The sequence below is a fragment of the Crocodylus siamensis genome, chromosome 3, assembly GCF_052110815.1.
Source record: "Crocodylus siamensis isolate JL-2025a chromosome 3, ASM5211081v1, whole genome shotgun sequence".
Taxonomy (NCBI): Eukaryota; Metazoa; Chordata; order Crocodylia; family Crocodylidae; genus Crocodylus; species Crocodylus siamensis.
In genome coordinates this window covers 173524930-173547259 of record NC_143397.1, presented here as the reverse complement: position 1 = coordinate 173547259, position 22330 = coordinate 173524930, and the positions used below count along the sequence as shown (strand labels likewise).

Here is a 22330-nt window from a genome sequence, read left to right as displayed (position 1 = left end):
TTGGCTTTGTCCAAGTTTAAATGTTTTTCAGCATACAGGGCAACTGTTATGCGGAGAAGAGTGTTAGAAATTGATGTGTATATGATTAAGAGTATCATTTAACTGATATGCAGATAGGGAAGGGTGTCACTGATGTCACAGCCTATGAAGTGAGGTATGGCCATTTTACATCATATTTAACATAATACATTTTGAAGACTGGAGAGCCATTTAGATCCATATACAATTTTGTGTAGAGTCATCCTGCCTCTGTGCAGGAGGCTGGACTAGGTGATACTCTGAGGTCCCTTTCAGCTCTACATTTCTAGGATTCTTTGATTTCATAAAAATTACACTGAACCAAGGCCATTACACGGGGAACATTTAACCTTGGATGGTGGTGATTTGAATAGCCTTTTTTAAAAATTGTCAATAAACAACAATATCATTCCTGGTGAGCCTCTTACTGCATATTTGAATTATATTTCCTATTCCCATTTCCTCCTGCTGGGCTGAAATCTTTTCCTAACTTTTCCGTTTATAATTTCTCCCATTTTCTTAGTGCAACCTTTCTGACCTCTCCTAATCTTTTGATCACTTCTGTTTGTAAAGCTTTTTTATTTTTCATTGTTAACATATACATATTTTCCACATGAGTATTAACAAAACTCATTCATAACTTGTATTTGTTACCTTTAACAGATCCATTTGCATTCAGTCAATCTTTCACCATCACCTGGGTATTAATTTATTCATATTCCAAAACTGGTAGTTAGGTATTACAATATCTATTTGATCCTGATATAAAACTATGTATCATTTTTGTCTCAGAGATCCTTTCAGTCACACTTACATTAGGGAATCTATACTGTTCAATAAGTTATCACATATCTGGTTCCCTAAATTAGTCTCCTTTGAACTTTAACTTAATAAAGACACTGTGGTTTCTGTGTGAAACCTAACTGTAATTATCTTGGGTATTTTGTATATTATTTTCCTCCAAATCGCATCTTTCTTTGGACATTCCTTCTGTACCCAAAGTACATAGTTTTGCCTTTTAACATACTCATTTTATTCAGGAATGCTTTACAATTCCTGACTGGGTTATTTAACAACATAACATACTGCAAAGAGGCTTTTTCTAGACCACAAATCCTTATTTCAATACTTTGAGTTTTGAGGTATTTCCTTTACATTTAAATCAGTTGTTACCATGAATTCTTAGATGCAACCATGTTTTCAGATTAGTCTTGGAGCTACTGGAGTTGATTTCTTCTTTTTCGGCATCATCATGCCCCAAAGCAGTAGTGTAACTAAGAGGGGGCATCAGCCCCAAGAACCCATTTTGTGGGAAGAAAGGGGCAAAGAAGTAGCAGTTGCCAAGAAGCTATGTGCCCACGGTCATTCTGACCACGTGGGTGCTATGGTTTATCCCTTTCTTTCACACTATAGCTGCTTTTCTTTTTCAAAAGACTAGACTAGCACATTGATGCACTGCTCCCCCCTTGGGAGCTGCTGTGATACAAATGCCACCAAAAACACTAATAATGCCAGGCTGTTTGTGCAAGGGGGTGTCTTGTTTTGTGCTCTCACCCTGACAGTGGTTGGAAATATATAGATTTTATGGCAGTCGGTCAGATTCTTTAAAAGTCATTTGAACAGGAAGTGGAAAATCCAGCTGTGTCCATGTGTAAATTATAACCAAAGCATATGTCATTGATAAACTTTGCTATCAGGGCTTTCTGTTACATTTTATTTATATCATCTTTAAGTCTGAAAGAATGTTACTTTGGCTGGTTTTCAAAACATGAATGCCTAGCATATGTGGATTCACTGAACGGGAAATTAGTCACTCATTACCTCAGAGTATCCAATCACTTTAAAATCCCTGCAACATCAGCATGCCTCACAATGAAACAACCTCCCAGAGGCGTTCTTGTTTTCAACATTCTTTTAATACAACTGTCTCTAAATGCACAAGTCACCTAGTGTAGTACAGAATAGAGTATGGAAGTGAAGCCTGTTCTTCACAATAGCTGGGCTCTTATGCCAGCCTTGACATTAGCACAATGCTTGCTAGTTGTGTGTTATGTTACATACCTGCTATCAGTAGAATTACGCATACTCTTATAACTTAGGTGTCATATGAAAATGGTAAATGCTCTCTGCTAACACTGAACAAGAGATTTTGCTGGAACAAGGACATAGTACAAGCCCCAAAACTATATTGGCCCTCTCTCAGTCAACCTTACTGCAGTGCATCTCCCTGGAACCCTTCTCAGCTCCTCCAGCTCAGAGTAGAAAAAGACGCTTCCTCCTTTTCCAGTGCCTGCATGAAGATGAACCTGGTCTTCTGAATTTCCTCCTGTAGTGAACTTCAGCACTAAAATGATCAGGAGAAGGGAGAATGGGTAAGGATCTGTGTAGGGGTAGAGAGGAATTTATTTGAGTTTCACGCTTTTCAGCAAGCATCAGGGAGAGGACCAGGTACTGACCCACTCTACTCCTCCTGTGCCTTGAGCCTGACTGTCCTCAAGATTAGACTAGGGCTCTGACAAGTTGGTTTACACCTATACTGTGCTTCAGTGTAACCTTCCTTCAGAACTAATTGCTGCACTTTTTTCCTCCCAAAACTATACTAGATAAGCCAAGTCTATTGCTTTTCCCAGGCGCCTACTGATGTCAGATGCTTCCTACAGGTCTAAGGGGAAACCTGATGAGCCTCTTCCTTTCCCTAGTGCTGCATTATGGTTTCAGTGCAGGGCATTTCATATGACATAAGGGAGAAGTGTGCGCCTTAAGAAATAACCCCAACACTATCATATTTGAGATGTCTGTTTCTCTGACTTCTCTCATAATTTACATGTTGCAAATCCAGATTCCCCAGACTCTCTCACATGACTAAATTCTCTCACACTCTATTGATGTCCATGTTACTCAGATTTCTCATTTCCTTGCCACATTTGGTTTTGTTACACTGTAACTGTAAACTGACATGTTCTATTGTAGTGGCTTGTGCTTGGAATTTTGCAAATATATTAACATTTCTGCAGTTACAGATTACTGCTTTCTTTGTTGAAGAAGTTATTGTTACAGTATCCAGAGAGTCCAGAAGAAACACCCTAGTCTCAGAGCCAGTCAGTTCTAGATTTGGGATGTACGCAAGGACAGTGAAATCATACTCACTGCTTCAAGGGCAGCATGGCTCTAGGGTTATGTTATGCTGTTAGAGGTACCATTGCACAGAGGAAACATTAAATTAAGGTCTCACTGGGTCATTGTGAAAACATAAAGAGTCTATGTAGGTTTTGCTTTGCTCATAAATAGTTTGTGAAAGTCGTATGCTACAGTAAATGACTTAATCCCCAGTCCAGCAAACACTTAATCACATGCATATTTTTGAACACATGACTAGTTCCAATGGGAAATTTACTAATGTGCTTAACTGCTTTACTAAACTGGGGGTTGGGCAAGCAGCAGCAACAGCAAAATAATCACTACTGGCTTAAATGGTCACTAAAGGTACAAGGAGGCCATCAGTTTGAAATCTATTCAGTTAAGGATGAAAAGAGAGTTAAAAGTCATTTCTGGTGCTCTGTCCACCCCTGATTCTCCTTAGTAAGGTATATGGATCTGTTATGTGTTCTCCTGTAGTTTGTGTGGAAGATCCACAAACAAAAGGGCAGCTGATTCCCTGGGGAAAACAGTGATCATAATCATGCACAAAGCCCTGTCAAATGCCCAGAGTAACCAAGTAAGAAATAGTGATAAGGTATTTTCTATCTCCAGCTTCTTTTGCTTACTCTAAGCAGAGGCACTACTTCTAACAACTGCTGCAGAATATACCAAATAGAAGGGAAAGAAGTGTGATTTTTACAGGGTGATTGTGCTTTACGGTTACAGAAAATAAAATCTTACTGCGAGTTAATCACATACTATTCCTAGGATAGTATTCCCACACTTTAGCTGTCTGATCAGGTCTTCAATACCCCTGGACCACACCTAGGACTGCTACAGTAAAGCGTGGCACCAACTCCACACACTACACCTGAAAATGGATGGAATGGAGCTATTTTATATCAGTGCTGAGTACAAACCAAGACAGTCTCTGTCTGAAGCTTGCTTCTAGGCCCAAGTTCAGCTATTCCTTTACATAGTGTTGGGGTCTGGTACATGCAGTGTGCTCTGGAGGCATTGCAGAAATACCCTACATAGGCTAGCTAGAATGTAAACTAAACTAGCCGCTTACAACCTGTTGCCATGTCAGATGCTTTTACCTTCACACAAGATTTCTCCTTCAAGGGTATACTGAAGGGATTCCACTGTGTTACATAACCTGTCAAAGTTTCCCCAGACTGTTCATCTGTTTCCTAGATCCATATCTAGGCTAACTCTACCCTTAGGGTGTGGACACATGGGCACTTGGAGCACTTTCAAAAAGGGAAGTCTCAAAAGGGTGGCAGCTGGTATGTTCTAACTGTTGTGCATGAATGAGCTGAGACTGATTCATATATGACAACCCTGCTCCAACTTTAACCCTAGCTGAAGGAGTGCTGAAGTTGGGGTGGGTTTGCTGCACTGGAATCAGCTCATTCACACAACAAAGAGAGCATACCAGCTGCTGCCTTTTAGAGTATCACCTTTTGAAAGGGCTCCCAGCTGTATCTACAGTGCACCCTCAAGGAACTTTTATTAAAGTCTTGGTCTGGTGGACTAAAAATCAGTTCAAATAGTTGCTCATGGTACTTCCCTGTACTAGTGGAGGGACTCCAGATTTAGTAGAGACCTTAAACTTTTGGGCATTTTATACATGCACCAAGGTGCCACATGAATAATATGTGTGTGTGTGTATATATATATATATGTGTATATATATATATATATATATGTATGTATGCATGTATATATGTACATACACATACACATATATATTACTTCTGATAGGCAACTTGATTGGTAATTTTGGGAAAACTCCATATATATGTGATTAACTGGAAGGAAAAATGAAGAAGACAATAAATCTAGAAGGGATTTGGTACCTCCTTCCCTGCCTATCACCTCCTTCCCTGCTAGTCTCTTCAACAAGGATAGGCAAGGTTTGCACTGGGCTGTCATGGGTAGCCAAATGCACACTGAGATAAGTTAGTATCTTGTGATATTTGTGCAGTTCAGTAAAGCTTGGGCTGAAGACTTGTTTCTTGATACCCATACACTTCTAAGTTGCTTGAGACCCAGGCAGTTACAAGATGGGAAGCCAGTTTTGACTGTTGTTTTATAAATGTTACGATCAGACTGTGCAGGAACTGCTGAGAGCACTTCCATCCCCTTACATCAGACACATGTCAGACTGATTCTTCAGGCTTCCTTTTTCCTTGATACAAATGATTTCAGACTCAATTTTATAACCCTCTGACAGAAGCTTTTCATGCACAACAGTCTGTCACCAAGTCGGGCCAACTGTCTTCCTGCCTTATTCCATCCAAATTTTATACAAAACTGAAAAAAGGCTTTATCTAATAAATAAAGCCTCAGCTTGGCTGACAGGAACTATGGCTTATATCCCTCATTCCACCATAAATTTTCTGGGTGACCTTTAGCAAGCTTCTGAGCTCCTGGTCCATCAGATCATTCAAGCATGCATTTAACTATATTATTATATTACTGATTGGAGTTTAAATATATCCCCCTTCCAGTTTCTTCAGTTGAGAATTAGACCTGAAGATGGTATCCACCTGTCTCACAAAAGTTTGGGGGGGCCAGGTCAAGTATTCTGAGAAAGTTGAATGGAAGGCAGTATAGAAGTCTAGTAAAAGCTGTGTTAACTGGCATTTTACTGACTGGAATACTCTATTACCTGGAATTACTCAAGTATTTCTTGAGTAGGGCTGGGGGGTGGGGGGCGAGGGCAGTGGGTCCCCTCTGCGGGCTGCACAGGCGCCACCTGGCCAGCCAGATGCAGGGGGGTGGAGTTTGCATGTGGCGGTGGTGCATGCAAGCCTAGATAACCAGAGTTTTTAGATAACCAGCACCCCTCTTACCCCACTCATACTAAATAATGAAGCTTTTACTGTATATGTCAGGGACCTTCTGTTGGTTATACAGACCTATCCATGGCACACCAGATTACTGTTCACTATTTGTGGGCAGCTCGTTTGCTAAATGTATCTGGTACAAGGCCAATTAGCTAGTGGTTGAATAAGCTAATTCTCTACTTGTATGAACCCCAAAGGTGAGGACAGTCCATAAGTGCTGAAAAATAAACAGCAAACCTCAATCCATGTCACCTGATTTGGCCAGCAGGAGTGTCTGAAGTAAATCCTGTCACCTCTTCTGCAGACCTATCATAAATATTGTTCTGTGTGAATCTGGGAAGCCTATAATGAAGTTACCGTCCGTGCATGCTGCAGAGAGCCATAAGAATCATTCTGTTTCTCTCCCCTGCACAACAGAGGGTGCATCAACACCAGATGCTACATCGCCATAGCAACAAGCTACTGCAACATAGTTTGTCACTATGGCGTAGCATCAGCAGGCACTAACCATAGCACCACTGCCATTGCGCAGTAGGGTCAGAAATGATCTGTACGCCATTGGGACTGCGCAGTACCAGCAGGAACTGCACATTTAGTACTTGCTTTAGCAAGTTTGACTCTGAATTTCATAGGTTTTAGCATGTGTGGATCTGAATTTCGTATGTTCAGAATACATGTGTGCCCCACTGTGCAGTTGGTACGGCTCAGTCATTTAGCAAGTACCAACTGCACGGTGGGGAGCATGTCTAGATGTGCACAGAAGCTTGGGAATAGCAAAGTACTGCGAGTAGCATCACCGTCCGGTGAAGAGGATTTCTCCCTCAAATTCCACTGAACTCTTCCATGCCAAGTGCAGTCTGCCCTTGAAGCAAGGTAGGATTTAGCCCTGCATCTTTGTGTTCTGCCTTCTCTGCTCCTGATGACTAGATGCCCTCCCAGCTCCTTGCTTCCTGATTTACAGAAGAATGAATACTATCAAATTGGTTTTGGTGACGTTATTTTTCTCCTGGTTTGAACCTATAAAAGCTTATGCATCTCTGAACCAGTTACTCTAAGATGCCACCCTGCCCTGCCTCCTGCCTGACTTCTGACTAGCACAGCTAACTACCTCTCTCTCTAATGTGTATATGTGTATGCATATGTGCATATTTACTTCTGACATGCATGTAAATCATAATCTTCTTCCTGCAAACTTTTTTAAGTGTCAGTTGAGTGCTGGTGAAAGATGCTGGGCTCACCGCCCCCTGGAGTCCTCTTTTAAATCCCAGAACAGGTCCATTACAGACGGTGGCAAAGCATGCATCTTTTCACTGCTCAGCTAAATTGTCTCAACACTGAACTAGAGAAACCAGCTCTTGTGATGGTACGGCTGTTTAGTTCATTGACCTTTCCAGCTTGGACCTCTACTGAAAGTGATAAACCGGCTCAGTCGTGATTGTTATTGGTGTTCATGATGCGGACACCTCTCCATGGGAAAGGAACAGAACCCATGACTTCCTTCCTGTGGGCAGGCCAGCAGATTATATTTAATTTAAAAGTGATTACAGTGTCTCTTTGCTATACAATAGCACATTAACCTGGTCTGGGCCATGACTAATCCTTATGTGGCTGTACAGTGAGGACTGGAAAAGAGTAAGAAGCCTCCATTCCTCATTCTTACGTGGCCTTTGTGGTCCTTGGAGGGTTGAGATGGCTCTCAAGATGCATCTCATGAGAAGCAACTTGATTAAAGGGCCAACAAAGGGTAGAGATGGCAGAGGAAAGGTTGACCAGATGCAGTGGGGGAGAAAACTTTTCAAGGGACATTGCAGTTTGTCCTCTCTCTCTCCCCTCATACTGCTGCTAGAGGGTTCTGGGATACAGTCTAGCTTCGCCCCCTTCATCTGAAGTCCCCTTACTTTAGGCCCAGTGCTGTTAGCATTAGAGAAGCATACAAACAGGTACTGGTGCCAGGCCAGTAAAATTGCTTATCAAGCTAATCTGAGTGTTCAAGATAGTTATTACATGTTCAGAGCCTGCTTGTTCAATAAAGTAATCCTTTATGTAGCACTCACTCTCTACTTGGGCTTCAAATGGTTCCTGTAGTATTTTGGCCTGCTAAATTAATTGTGAAATTGAGAGAAGATCTGCTGGTTCTTTAAGCAAGTTTTGTGTTTAGGAGAAATAAAAACCACATTGTTTGTTAAAGCGTAAACTATTTATGCCATTATACTACAGCCTCAGCCTTACATAAACAAAACCAAAACAACAAAGTCTTCTCTGACTCCACTGCATGGGTGACATGGTTGTGTGTGCATGTGAGTGTGCATATGTGTGTGTATTTAATTGATTTAATTGGCTTATCTTCTCTGAAGCAATGGGCCTGATTCTGACTTCAGACAAATTTTATACCATTATCTCTCCTCTGACTGCTAGGGAATCACTACAGATGTATACTGATGCAAGGATTATCTCAGCATCTCCCCGAGTATTCTGTACAGCACTGAGTGCACTGTTAACCCAGGAAAAGCTTTATGCAGTGCATTGTGGGAACGATGCACACTAAATATAGTCTTCTGTGTGGATCTGTGCTCCTCTCTCATCTGCAACACATTTCTGTAGTTGCTGTCCCCATTGTGATAGTGCTTGTGTGTACTGTCTGCTGTTGGTGAGTACCAAAATTGTCTTGTAAAAGTGGTAGAAATGGGTCTGGGGGGAAGTACAGTTGAGGTCTTGGAACATATCCCTATTTGTTACATTGTAAAGTGGGTTCCCTTTATGCGAATTCGAGTTATGCGCCTTTTTCCAGGAACGCAGGTACAGCATAAAGTGAGGGGAACCTGTACTGGGTTATATTAATATGAGTGCAACTTGCAAATCAAGTGAAGTGATTCTTCTGTTCTATTCAGCACTGGTGAGGCCTCACCTTGAATACTGTGTCCAGTTTTGTGCCCCACAATTCACAAAAGATGTGGGCAGATTGGAAAGAGTCCAGTGGAGAGCAACAAAAATATGAGCCTTGGAAAGCATGACTTACAAGGAAAGGCTGCAAGAACTATGGTTATTTTGTCTAAAGAAGAGAAGACTGAAGAGGGGAGGGGTTGATAACAGTCTTCAAATACCTGAAGGGTGAAAATGGAGGGGCTGGAGATGGGCTTTTCACTCTGGCCATATGGGATAAGACTAGGAACAATTTAGGCTGGAGATCAGGAGGAAGTTTCTGACTATGAAGGTGGTCAAGCAATGGAAGAGGCTACTTAGTGAAGTTGTGGAGTCTCTATCCTTGGAAATTTTCAAGAGCAGGTTGCATAGACACTTGGCAGGGATGTTTAGTCAGAGCTGATACTGCCTTAAGTGGGAGGCCAGACTAGATGCCCTTGTCATGTCCCTTCCAGCCCTACTTTTGTGTGATCCTATGAACTCTCAACAAATAAATCACCACCACCGTTGTCAGTTACTTTTAAAGTTCCATTGATCACTAAAGCTGTTAGTTAATTGCCAAAGAATTCAACAATTTCTAAATCCATGGCAGTAGAGTTTTCCTGTTTTCTTCATTCTCCTCTTAATTTAATATACTTCAGTATCAGTTAGGGATCTGAGGCTTTAATCTGCAGTCTATGCGCCTGGAAGGTGCTCAACACAGCTCTTAATGAGGTCAATGAGATGTGGGGTCATTCAGTATCTCCTTAGGCTCCTAAAGGCTCTTGGAGAGAAAATTAACCTCTCTGCAGAGGACCAGTGCAAGCTATGTGTATTGCTCAAGTTGAATTAAACCATTAAAACAAAGCTTAAATGGGACTTGAGTGTCTGAAGTGCTTCACTCAACATGCCTATTGCCCATCCGCAACCAAACCAGGAGGAACATAGAGCCCAGAACACCATAGACAAGCTGAAGTAAGTAATTTCCAGACTGGTTCATCCAGCCTATTACATCATAAGTATTCATTTTCAATCCTCATTTATTTATATAAAGTGATAGGAATATTTCTGGCTCTTTGTCTTGTTTCACAGGCCATGCATTGTTTTGGTATTTTTCCTGGTTCGGTGGAGTACAAAGTAGTACAGTGGCCCTTAAAATGAAGGGAAAAGAGAAAAATCAAAACATGTGTCAGCATCCTTGACCCAGGTTCCAACTTTAGCTTTGCTGTAGGGGATGCAGTACAAATGGTTTAGTTGCTTGTGAAGGCAAATGAAAAACAAATTCAGCTACTATGTAATTTCCAAATATTGTACCTAGAGTTGAAGCAACCACAGATGATGCTGTGCAGATGATTTTCCCTTGCTAGTGAGAAGTACATCAGGGCCAGCTTTTATAATTTGTCATAAATATAATATCAAGCTTACACTGGAATCAGACTTGAAAATGTAAATGGATTTGTAATTATAAGCTAGAGACAGACATTCAAAAAGCCTGAGCCTGAATTGATTCCCTGCACAGCTTAAACTGATTTGGAGGTGGATAGACTTCCCTTTTCATTCCAGAAATGCAGACACATGCTTGCAGTGGCTCAGGCTAGAAGCCGGGGGTTGCTAGAGCAGCCCTCCCCTCACTTCCATGGGGCTGAGCTGAACAGGGGCAGTGGGAGGGGGGTATAGCCAGGCCCTGGCAGGAGGCTCTTATTATTCCTCCCCCCCATCCTAAGCAGCCCAGCAGGGAATCTTTATCACCCCAACTCAGTGTTTATCAACCCATTAAGAAAACAAAGCCTCTCTCCATTAACTAATGGAGCTCTTCTTAAACAGCATTTCCAAGGAAGGACATTAAGTACCTGTTGATTAGCTCCAGGAAGTCTGTCTGCCTTTGTCATTTCCCTGCTTGCTAATGCTGAGGTGCCTACATAAGGCAGAGGGAAGAGGGGAATAATTCCTGTTTAGCAGGGAGAAGCCAGGCAGATGCTTTGTGCCTGCAAGTCTCTGCCAGAGCTGCAGCCAGGTAGCAGAGGAGAGGGGCCAGCCCTGCTGTGGAGCAGAAAGCTCTACCTAGCCCAGAGAGCATGCCGGGATGCTGGGGGAGTCTGGTTTATCTTAAACCAGCAAGGGGTCTGGGACAGACATTACATAAATGGGTTTGAACCAAAGCAGTTAAGTCTGATAACTACATTCAGCCAGGTTTATCTCAAACCAGTTTCAGCCATTTTCAAGCTGGTTTATGTGCACTGAACATCTGTTCTGTTACAGGTTTAAACCAGTTTCTGATGACTTAAACTGGTTTAGGTGTAATGTCGGTCTCTAGCCATGATGCTTGCTTCCTTATAATAGCCTAGATTCAAATGTGGGTCTGGATAGAACAACTATTCTGCTTATGTTTTGTTTTGGTTTTTGTTTTAGCCTTTGTAAATGTGAAATGCCTGGAACTGAATGTACACTGGGAGTCTTAGTCTTAGTCTGTTAAATAACTAGCTTCTAATGACATGCAAATGAAACATTGTGCCTAATATACTTTATCCCAAATGGTAAAACCACACAGCAAGAGGAAATTGGAAGATTTAAATCAATACTTTTGTCAACCTATTCCTTTCCCAAATGTTGAGTGGGGGTGGGAAGGGGGGGGGTTGGATCTAGATCTGAACTACTTCTGAAATCTCTTGGGGTTTTAAAAAAATGAAACCTCCAACAGGTGACAGTGAAAAGTCTCAAACCATTTCTTAATTTTGTCCCTTTCAATTAAGTATGCATAAGACAAGATTGGGGCCATTGATTCAAAAACATCTCCCTCATAACCATTATCCAGAAAGATCTCTTGTAAGATTGAATAAACTGGGAGCTGAACTATCATTCAAAATTGAAATGACTAGCTTTTTAAAATAAAAAGTAGCTCCAATTTTATTTAAATAATTCCAATTTTGCCTCTACCTGTATCTTCTTTCTGGTTTTTAAGATTCTTATTAAGGTGATACTTCTCATAGAGTTGTTTTAGGGCCTGCTGTATCCTATGCCATAACTTCTTTTTTGTACTTTAGCTCAGGATATTGCACTTTTAGTACAGAAAGACAACTAGAAAAAATACATACTGCTGAACGTTTGTAGGAGGAACAGGATGTACTAAACCCCCCTCCCAACAAAAAAACCACAAAAACAAAAAACCCCCAACAAAAACAAGCAAACCCTTATTCCCCAATTAAAACCCCAAGAAGACTCAGAACCACCAAGAGATTCAGCTTTTGCTGAGAAAGTGATATATAACTTCAAGAAACACTTACATACGATTCACAATATAGACCCAAAGATTTCATACAGGAATCCAGTGTATCAAAAACATTCTGACCTATTGTGGTCAGAGTTCTCTGCAACGGAAGAATTGCTCTATTATTTTTCTGTAGTGAAAACACAAGTGGAAGTTAAGGGAGCCTATATGTCCCTGGGTGGTGGGGCGTTTTCATTACAGCAGTTTCTGGAGAGCTGTTCTACTTAAAACTCTACAGCATCATGTGTATTAAGCCCCTGAGCATTTAAAAATGGCTGCAAGATGCTTTAACTAAAGCTAATTGATGAGCTGTAGTTAAAGCGCCTCAGTGGCCATTTTTAAAATGGTGGGGCACATCCAGATGAGTGCACATGTGCCTCTTACAGCATCCCAAAGCTCTTTGAGATACTGCAAGAGACACATGAGGGAGCACGGGGCAAAATTAGACCCCTAGATATGCAGTGGTCAGAAAAAACTGCAGAGGAAAAAAAGCAGGGCACGGTACAGTCCCAAACCATGTCCTGAGGCAACTGAGGCTACAGTTGCCAGCCAGAGCATCTCTATGGTTGGCCTTCACCCCCATGCTGGAGCATGCTGCCTGCTTATGCAGGGCAGTCAGCATGCCAGCCACAGGGAGCTGGAACTGGGTTCTTGCCAGTAAGTAGGAGGTGGGGGGAGGCTGGAGGAGGTGGGAGGGGACAATGGGGGAACCCCCACCAGTCCCGCCTACTCCCCCACACCCTGATCACTGCCCTGCCTGACCCCTCCCCCATCTGCCCCCTGGGCCCCCGATCACTGCCCTGCCTGGCCCTATCCCCTACCCGCCCCTTGAGTTTCCCCAACCCCTGCTCCACCCATCCCCATCCCCATCCCCTGTCTGCCCCGATCACTACCCCACCCGGCCCCAGCATCCCAGGAATTAAAAAAAAAAAGCCTGCTCTCACTGGCAGTAGCAGCTGCCATCGGGGTCACTGGGGCCTCTGGCAGAGCCTCCTGGCAGCACAGGGCCCAGGTGACAGTCGCAGTGGCCACAGCTGGAGCTGCACGATGCCTCGCTGACCACAGCCTCCAAAGCCCCTGCTACTGCTGGTGAGGACGAGGCTTGTTTTTTTTGTTTTTTTTTTAACAGGCTGGGTGGGGTAGCCATCGGGGGGGCTGCAGGTGCTGGTGGGGGATGGGGCCAGGTGGGGCAGCAAACTGGGGGGCTGGGGGAGCAAGTGGAAGTGGGGAATGCGGGCCCTGTGGGGGGGGGGTAGCCCCTGCAGTGGCCATGTGGCCCTGTTGGGCGGCTGCAACCCCTGTTGGGGGCTGTAGCACCTGTGGGGGACTGTAACCCCTGTGGGGGGTTTGTAGCTCCTGTGGGGAGAAGTCCATGAGCTGTGCAGGAGGGCTGCACCCTGCGGGGAGCAGGGAACCCACCCCTCCTGAGTAGGCCCCCCCCTCACAGTCCCTCCACAATCCATCCACACCTACCCAGACACCCCACGGCCCTCCACATCCCTCCACAGCCACCTTCCCACCCCCATCCTGCAAACTCCACATTCCCCCAGCACAAATCCTGCATGCCCAGCTGCCAGACAGGATGAGACCTGCTGGCAAGAGCTGGCATGCAGGGGCAGATGTCCCCACATCCTAGTTAGTGAAGGCGTCACAGGGAGCTCTAACTGCTCTATGGTAAGAAAACCAAAGGCAAACAGCAAAGCATACAGGTATTTAGAATTCATTTTATTATGATGACAGAGACACTGGTAGGCTTCCAACACTTTAACACTGAAGATATATCGATAAAACATTGCCCAGCTGATCACTGTCTCTCTGTCTCTCACTCTATATGTAGTGGCCTTTTGTTTTAATTGTGGAGGAACGTGGATTTTGAGGTGTTTTAGAGAGTTACTTTGGGATTTTTTTATCAGGGATTTTTCAGTTTTCAAATAGGAAACACCAGAACTCCTGCTAGGGAGGCAAGTGGCAGGACCCAGGCACAGGAGCCTGCTCAGAGCTGGCACCTTAGAGCCAGCTGGAGGTGGCTAACCTCCTGGCCAATTGGGGCTAGGAGGACATGCTTTGACAGTTCAATGAAGGCCACCACACTGGGAACATCTTCTGGGCAATAGCTGCCCAGATGGCTGGTCAGGGGGCACATGTGGCAGGAGTGCCACACAAAGGCCAACTCTGCAGCCACAGCCCACTGGCAGCTGGCCCAGAGGAGCAGATGCCTCTACTGGCTGTGCAGTCCCTATCTTGGTCTGGCAGGTGGGCAGCAGGTCACAGCCAGGCAGCAGCCCCCACTGCCAGACTGCTGCAGTGGGTAAAGTGTGCAGGGAACTCTCAGGGCTGCTTCAGCAGTCCAGCTGGCACAAGGGGTAGTGTCCCCAGGTACCAATTGCCTGGGCCCCAGGAGCTCCTGGGAGAGAGTAGCCCTGAGATACTTGCCAGGGTGGCTTTTTATACTGCTGGGAACAGCCCTGGGCTCTGGCTGCAGCTCTGGGAGAAGCCAGGCAGGGTTATTTTGCCCCAAGTGGCACAAGTTGCCCCACACCAAAGTGCATGTCTGGGCATGTGCACTGAGGCGAAAAGCCCCGGCTCAAATTTGCACCGCTTCTATTTGAACTGCTGCAAGTGCACGTGCTTGCATGTGTGGATGTGCATGTGGGGGTTTATACATGTGACACTGTGGCAATGCTACAATGTTCTAATCAGAACACGGAGCAGACTCGATTAATCAAGTCTGCTCTGACACATTCTAATTAGAACACATTGGACCCTGTGTACAGGCACCCTAAGAGCTGGCATTTTCTGAGGGCTTCTGTGAGTCTAATAAGGTTGAAAACCATTGACTTAGATAAAAAGAAGCCCTAAACATACACAAAACATTATCTAATGAGAGCATTACATATGATGTAGCATTTAGTCATATTAGAATTTTTTTTTTAAAGTCTGAAACACATTTTTGAGCATTAAATCAGAATATATTTTGAAAAAGAAACCAAGTTTTTTCCTGCATCGTGGAGCCAAAATAAATATTTACTACTAGAAAAAAACAATAAATGAGAACTTCTTTCTACAACTAGATGCCTTAGGTGTCATCAAAAGTGAGGGGGACAGCTGTGTGCATGAGCAGCTAATCACTGTGTCCCTGAGTCAGGAGTAAGTAATAGGAACATTATTACCCATTACTGCCATCAGACAGCATTTAAACTCTTCATATAATAGTTATTTAATTCATAAACTGTAGACAGTCTTAAACATCTCAGTTCACTGGATAGCTGATGGTGAATTTGTAAAACTGGCAACAAAGTAGTGTAGACACTCCTGAGGGAGCTTTAAACCACCTACTGGGTAGCAGTCTAGCCATAACAATACAGAGCTTGGCACTGACTAAGTTACCCTGCTTCTCAGCTCTGTGCATCATAAAGTACATCAACTGCTAAGGTAGGCCTGTTTTTCTCTACAATGCACTGCTCCAGTCATTTCTGTTTTGGCAATTTAGACATAAATAATGATATCGCTGCCAATAGCTTCTGAATGGGAAATTTCTCTGAAAAGGAGGACCTTGGGAGGATTACTTTCTAAAGAGTATTTTACTTGAAGAACATTGTAATATGGTTCTTACAGGGAAAAAGCAATCTTTTCACTGAATGCAATATGTCTACAACTAGGAGAGGAAAGATGGCTTTGTGGTTAGGCACAGAACCAAGAGACAAGAAACTAAGGCTTTATGCACTGTTTTGCTACGCATGCTGTGTGTGATCATAAGCGCAAGTTGTGTCTCAATTCTACCAATCTGAAGCATGCATAATTCCATTTAAGTTCGTTAGGCAGAAGATCAGGATGAAGCCTCTGGTGCTTCAATATTCCAGTACTTAAAATCAAAATATTAATACATCTCTAAATCACAGTGGCCCTGTAAGGTGTCATTTTAATGTGAGTATAACTGTAAGATGGAACGTTCAATAGGAGTTAAAAAGAGTTAATGCTGTCCCTGTCTGTTAAAAGATATCATGCTCATGTTATTGCCAGGTATATTGTATAAATATGTATTAAACATAGGGAAAACCTCTATAAATGTGTGTAAATATGTATATAGGTACCATAAGAGTCAGGTATCATCTGATTTTTAGTCAATCAATGACTAAAATGTACAAAGAAGATCTCTCCAGAAATACAACTTGTTTAAGAGAGCACCCTTTCTGATACAGATTTGCCTTAATGTTTCTTTTCCGTGTCCAATATAAACCCTATGATGGAGTTCCAAATTTTTCTTTGTAGGTAGTTTCTTGGAAATTACATTAAGAACAGGGCAGATACTTAAGGAGCATGGAATTTGGGCTCTGGAAATTCTCATCCCAGAAAGGCAAACAAGGAAAGGATTCCTCCCCCCTCCCTTGCTGCCAATCTGGAGCCTTGCTCAGAGAATGTGCATTACGGGAAGAGAAGAAAACAAGTTCACAAGTGGGCCAGCTCTGGCAATGGCAAAAGGGAGCTACAAAGGCTTATTCCTGTGGCACAGTGATAGGCACAGCATCCTAAGTTCAAGACCCTGATCTGGCTCAGCTGCATTTCCTCTGCTCCCAGTGTTTTTTTTAAATTTCCCCCAGCTTTTAGGCATCACCAATCAAGGAGTGCCTCAGAGCAGGCTCCTGGTTTCAAGCCCTATGTAGCTGTGGAGTGACAGGCTTGATGGACTCCTAAGAGTGAGGTCCTGGGTTCAGGATACTGTTCTGGCTTGGTCACATCTCCCTTCTGGCAGCAGTGGCTTTTATTTTTTCCAGTTGACCTTCCTTAGGTCCCACAGACAATACCCATTGTGAAGGCCAACAGAGCAGCTGGGTGTGAGTTCGGGACTCTCTTCCCTGGTGCCTTCCCCAGGTGAGGTGCCAAGCCACCCAGCTATTGCCATGGCGTGGAGGGCAAAGTCACAGGGCCTGGCTTCAAACAGCCAAGCTGGAATGTCTGAAACTGCAATACAAAATCTTGTCCCTTTCCAGCCACGCTGAAGAATTTCAACAGGCTTTTCCACATGCAGCCATGGTAAACTAGAGGTTGCAAAGCAGTTGAAAAAAACCAACAAAACCTCTTTCAGATGGGTCCAAAAGGACTTAAATGTTGGTGTAGCATGTGGCCAAACAGAGAATACGCAACACAGAACCCAAGTACATGGTTTCTAACTAATCTACTGCAAACTCTTTGTTTATTTATATTTAAGGCAGTCTTGCGGTCTAGGCAGCAGCTCCTTTGGGATGTTTGTTGGGTGGTGATATCTTCTCATTAGGCATGCTACATTCTTTTCTAGCCCACTATTTCTCTAGTTTGTTCAGTAAGGAAAAGCTGGGCCAATGAAATACTGACATCAACTTACAGGAAAATGTTTTGGAAAAATGTATGTTGATTTAACCTTTCAGAGTACAGAATGTTTTATTTTGAAATCCATTTGTAAAAGAATCACATTTCATCATGCTCAACTTTTTGATTCAGTTTTATGAAATGTACTCCCTTTTAATGTCTTCTTGGTTTGACTTTCAAAGTAAGCAGCACCTGTTACACAAAAGCTCATAAACTTTCTTTTCTTACTTTAGAGAAATACTAAAAACCTTTGAAATATTATTTTATAATAGCCAGTGATTTACTTCTGCAACACTTTCCAAGAATGAAGGGAGGGAAAGAGGGAGAAAATAGTAAAAAGGCTTCACTTAACATGTCCAGTACCCTACTGCTGATGAATCACTGGCTATGATCATAGCTATCATGAAGATTGTCCTTGCTCACCTTTTATGAAAGTCTAATCTGTAGGTATAAAATACTGAAAACTATCTAAAATCTGCTTCAAAGTTACTTAAAGAGAATGATTCATCTGGTAAACTATGTAGCTTTCTAACTGGAAAAATATTTCTCTATGGCTGAGCAGAGGTAAGACTGACAACAAACCCTAATGATTTAGTAGTACCTACAGTTTTCTTTGGCCCCTGTGTACTATATTTGTAAAAAAGACAATAAAAAAGAGAACAATTGTAAAAAGAAAATATTTTGTACAAAAATACAAAGTTTTAAAAGCTCTTAAAAGTATATTCCATATTATTGATAAGAATTGGACTATATATATATATATATATATTTATATAAAATCTATATATATATGTGTATCTGTGTAATTTTCCTACATTTGGGATTTTAGCAAATGAACTGTACTGTTTATACAGTAGCTTTATAAGTTTTTCCTATAGCTGAATGACCAAGAGTCTTACTCAGACTGACAAACTGTCTTTTCTCTGAAGTCAAAACTTGCATAAGTATATGGTAACTAGCTGAGGAAAAAAAATCTAACTGATTCAGTCCAATTGCATTTCCAAAAACTCTTCATGCCATGGGCTGAAGCCCTTGAATAACTGCAAGATGGTGAGGAAGAGTTGTGGCTGAATTCTTTTTTTCCCCCTATTAAGCCAGTTTTCAGTGCTTCCTCTTTCAATTTTGTTGGGAGATGATGCAGTCCCATAGGATTTCTCTTCTTCAAGGAGATTTTAATCATTTGTAAGCATCTACGAATTCACAGCCTATTGTGCTCCAGATGTTTGGGCTAGAGTGAGAGAGAAAAATCATAGGTGAAAGGCTCATAAAAGTAAAATGAACTGCCAACATGGAAACTGACTGAATTTGAGATCTCCTGGAAAATCCTAACAAGAAAAATACTTTTTTTCAGTACATATTAGGAGCTTGTACTTACCCAACAGTTGGTACATTTTAAACCTAAATGTCTACTAATATAATTCATATTTATCTAGGAAGAGAGTTTATATATTTGATTTCCTCTGGCCCTGCCCTCACTCATCCTGTCCCCAAACTCCCAGCTGCTCTACCAGCTCTGCAGGCTGGATCCAGCCCATGAGCTGCCTATGTGACACTTGGGGCCCCAGGTGCCAAAGAAAAGCTGGAAGAAGGGTTAAGGGTTAAGTCTGTATATATCTGCCAGAGGGGATGGAGATCTAATTTATGAGAGGCTCTTCCTTCCTTACAAAACAGCCCTGTACCTTCCACTCACACACAACGGGCATGGATTGTCTTTGCTCCAGCTGTATAAACATGGCACAGGAGTTGGCCTTCTGTGGACAGGCCAAAACTATTCAAATCAAGCCTCAAGCTTACCTTTATCCATATCTTTTTCACAAATAAAGTTGTTAATATCTTCACAGTGAAAGTCATTCCAGAGCCCAGCAGAGATTAACCCTGCACAATCTTCTCCTGGTCCATTCCCAGGGCTCCAGTTATCAGGTTGCCCAGTTTTCCAGTTTCTTAAAAAAAAAAGTGACCATTATTTCATAACTCAGCATCATATCATTGTTCTCCACATGCAAGAGATTAGCAAAAGCATCATGAGATCTGTTCTGAATGGGAAATGCACTCTTTAGCAAACAATACGTGACTCTTACTGAAAATGGAAAACAGATGTGCTGCTGGGAAGGGAATCTACTTGGCCTAAGCCTGCCAAAGCTCAAAGTCCTAAAATTAGACCAATGAACTATATTTTGGTTTGTGAGTGTACTTTCATACATGATGACAGTCCATATCACATGCACACTGCACATCCTCTGCTGTGTCTATTTCTTTGTTGCCAGCAGATGGTACTAGGGCATACAGGATTCTTCCTATAGTATTGCAATCCATATCATTTTGCAGACCATGGTGTAGATAGGTGTAATGGACTACAATCAATCCACAAAAGAAATTGGCTCAGGTATATTCAGATACCTTCTTTCTGACCAGATGTGAGCAAGTGAATATTATACTGAGTGGACAGGTGACCAACATATTTTATAATCCTTATGCCCTTTAAGTGGGTTAACTGCTTTGTTTATCACTTTTGTTCTCTTTCCCTACCATCACTTCTTTCAGCAGTGTCCCCTCTCCCTTTCCTCCCCTTTTCCCTATCATTTTATTTAAATGACTCTATTCTTTTCTGTTTAGTACCCCAACTGTCTGCAAGTCCATTCATAGCTTCTGACAAACTAGGTTATCACATACAAAACCTTATGCTCCCCTGAACAAGCTAGTCTATGCTGCAATCCTGCCCTGCCTCCCACCTGATTTGAGTTTAACACAGCTCACTACCCTCTACTCATTGGAGAAACAGGTTGCTGAACAGACACTTGTGATCGCTGCATGAAATGGTGCCACAGGCAGCTAAAGAACATGTCTCCTTGACACAGAGGGTATAAGCAAGCAGTGGGGAAAACACACAGTTTTCCAGAACTATCAAATCAAGTTCAAAATCAGGACTTACAGTTCTGAGGGCACTAGAGGACAGTTAGGAGTACAGCATAATGCAAATCTAAAGGAATGGTGGCCATGACACAGGCCCCATAGTCATTTTGAAATTGGAGGATGGGCAGAAAGGAGGGTCAAAGTAGCTTCTAATTAGAGCCTAGCTCATTAACAGATTTGAAACACAGTTTCTTTCTGGAGCACCGCACATTGGACTCTAATCTCTGTGGTCCACTTCTTTGTCTTGAAATGTAGAGTGGCTGCAATCTGCTCCATTTAGTACAAATTAGGTGAAGCCCGCTAATTCTTGGTTAGTTGCCAGTTCAGCTCCCAGTTGGCCAAAACTTGGACATCCTTGCTTTATATGTTTTCCGTATGTTTAGTGCCTGACATTTGGCTCTCGGCTAGTCATTTTTTACAAGAGCAAACTCTCTGTTTATGGCCATTTACAATGCAAATGAGGACAATTTAAACCAAGACTGAAAAAGTGTCTGTGCTTTCCACCCCAACTTTGTAATAACATTCAGAGGCAAGCACCTTGGCAAACAGCATTGCACTGTGAAGTTATAGTATTATTTCAATGTTCACTTTTCTTCTAAGCAAATAAAGCACAGAGAAAGGAGAGGGGAGAAAGCAATATTCAACAACAGCATTAAACACAGAATTCCTTCAGTGGCACCCTTTAACCCTGCGTGCTACAAATCATGTATTGATACTGCTCTGTATAGTGGCAGTAAGAAGAGTAGAGCTCTGCAGAAAGTAACCATTGCGGTTTTTTCAATACATACGTGTACACTGGTAAGGTTCCATCCAACCATTTCCACTGATTTTCATGTTCTGAATCTGTAAGCCCAATCCAGAAGCTGCCTTTCCCTGCAATCTGTTTTTTAATCCATTGCTGTGAAAGAAAGAAGTTAAGTGACTGCATTTTATTCCTTTACAGAGCAGGCAAACACATGCTTGGTGGATAATTGGCTTTCTGAAGACAAATCAAATGCAATGGTCTTCCTCTTCCCAATGTTCCACTCCAGTGTTCCCCTTCTTTTTAATTTTGGATGAGACCCTCCCTCATTCTCCTTCTTTTGTGCACTACTATCACCTCAACTAGAGAGTGAAGCAGTCCGAGGGGGCTCTGGGAGTGATTTTACCCTTCTTGTAACTGAAGTACACTCTTTCCAGATACAACTCTGCTGGTTGGAACTTCCTTGCTATGCAAAGAGACTGTAGTCTGTAACTCGATCATTTCTCCAGAGCTGTCAGTACTAGTTTTGCTTTTGAGAGGTAATCACTACTAGAGTACAAATGGTTGTAGAAGTTTTTAGGCAGCTCAAGTTGTGTTTTCAGGCCTGATCCTGTAACCCTTGCTTACATTAACAGACCCATTAAAATCAGTGACACTATTTGGGCAAGAACACTGAGCATTTTTGCCTTGAACACTGAGCTGTTGGTTAGACAGCAGTCAATGCTAGAGTTTTTAAATCAACCAAAACAAAGCCACAAGGTGTACTTTGTTATACCACTACTGGATGATAGGGATGTGTTGGCTATCATGCAATTATACCACCTAGTGACAAAAGATATAGTTGTTGTTCATTATTGCTGCAATTCCTACAGATCTTCAGATCCCGCTAAAGACTTAAGATGCTTATAGTAAAAGATGGAATTTTAAAAATAAAGTATTTGCATTGATGGAAAGATATGTTACAGACCATCTGCAGCTAACAATGGACTTTATCTTGAAGGGACTGAGCATTTCCAAGTCCTACCATCTCTCAAGGGTGTTGCAAGGGGGTGCATTAGCTTCAGGATCAGGTTCAGTGCTACCTGCACTGCTGTTCTGCACTAAGGGCTGAGCAGACATAGGTGTACAGAATTCTGGATGGGGTAATTCAGTGTGTTTATT

At 42.4% G+C, this 22330-nt stretch overlaps 1 protein-coding gene across 1 annotated transcript in view; it reads right to left on the bottom strand.

Annotated features, from left to right (window-relative positions):
* Positions 1-13878: 13878 nt before the first annotated feature.
* COLEC12 (collectin subfamily member 12) overlaps positions 13879-22330 on the bottom strand; it is a 176882-nt gene continuing 168430 nt past the window's right edge. Inside the window, exons 8-10 of the mRNA XM_090039769.1 lie at positions 21216-21325; positions 19312-19457; positions 13879-18745 (exon numbers count right to left, since the gene is read on the bottom strand). Of these exons, the coding sequence (XP_089895895.1) occupies positions 18723-18745; positions 19312-19457; positions 21216-21325 (279 nt within the window). The 3' untranslated portion in view covers positions 13879-18722. The remainder of the gene's footprint in view (positions 18746-19311; positions 19458-21215; positions 21326-22330) is intronic.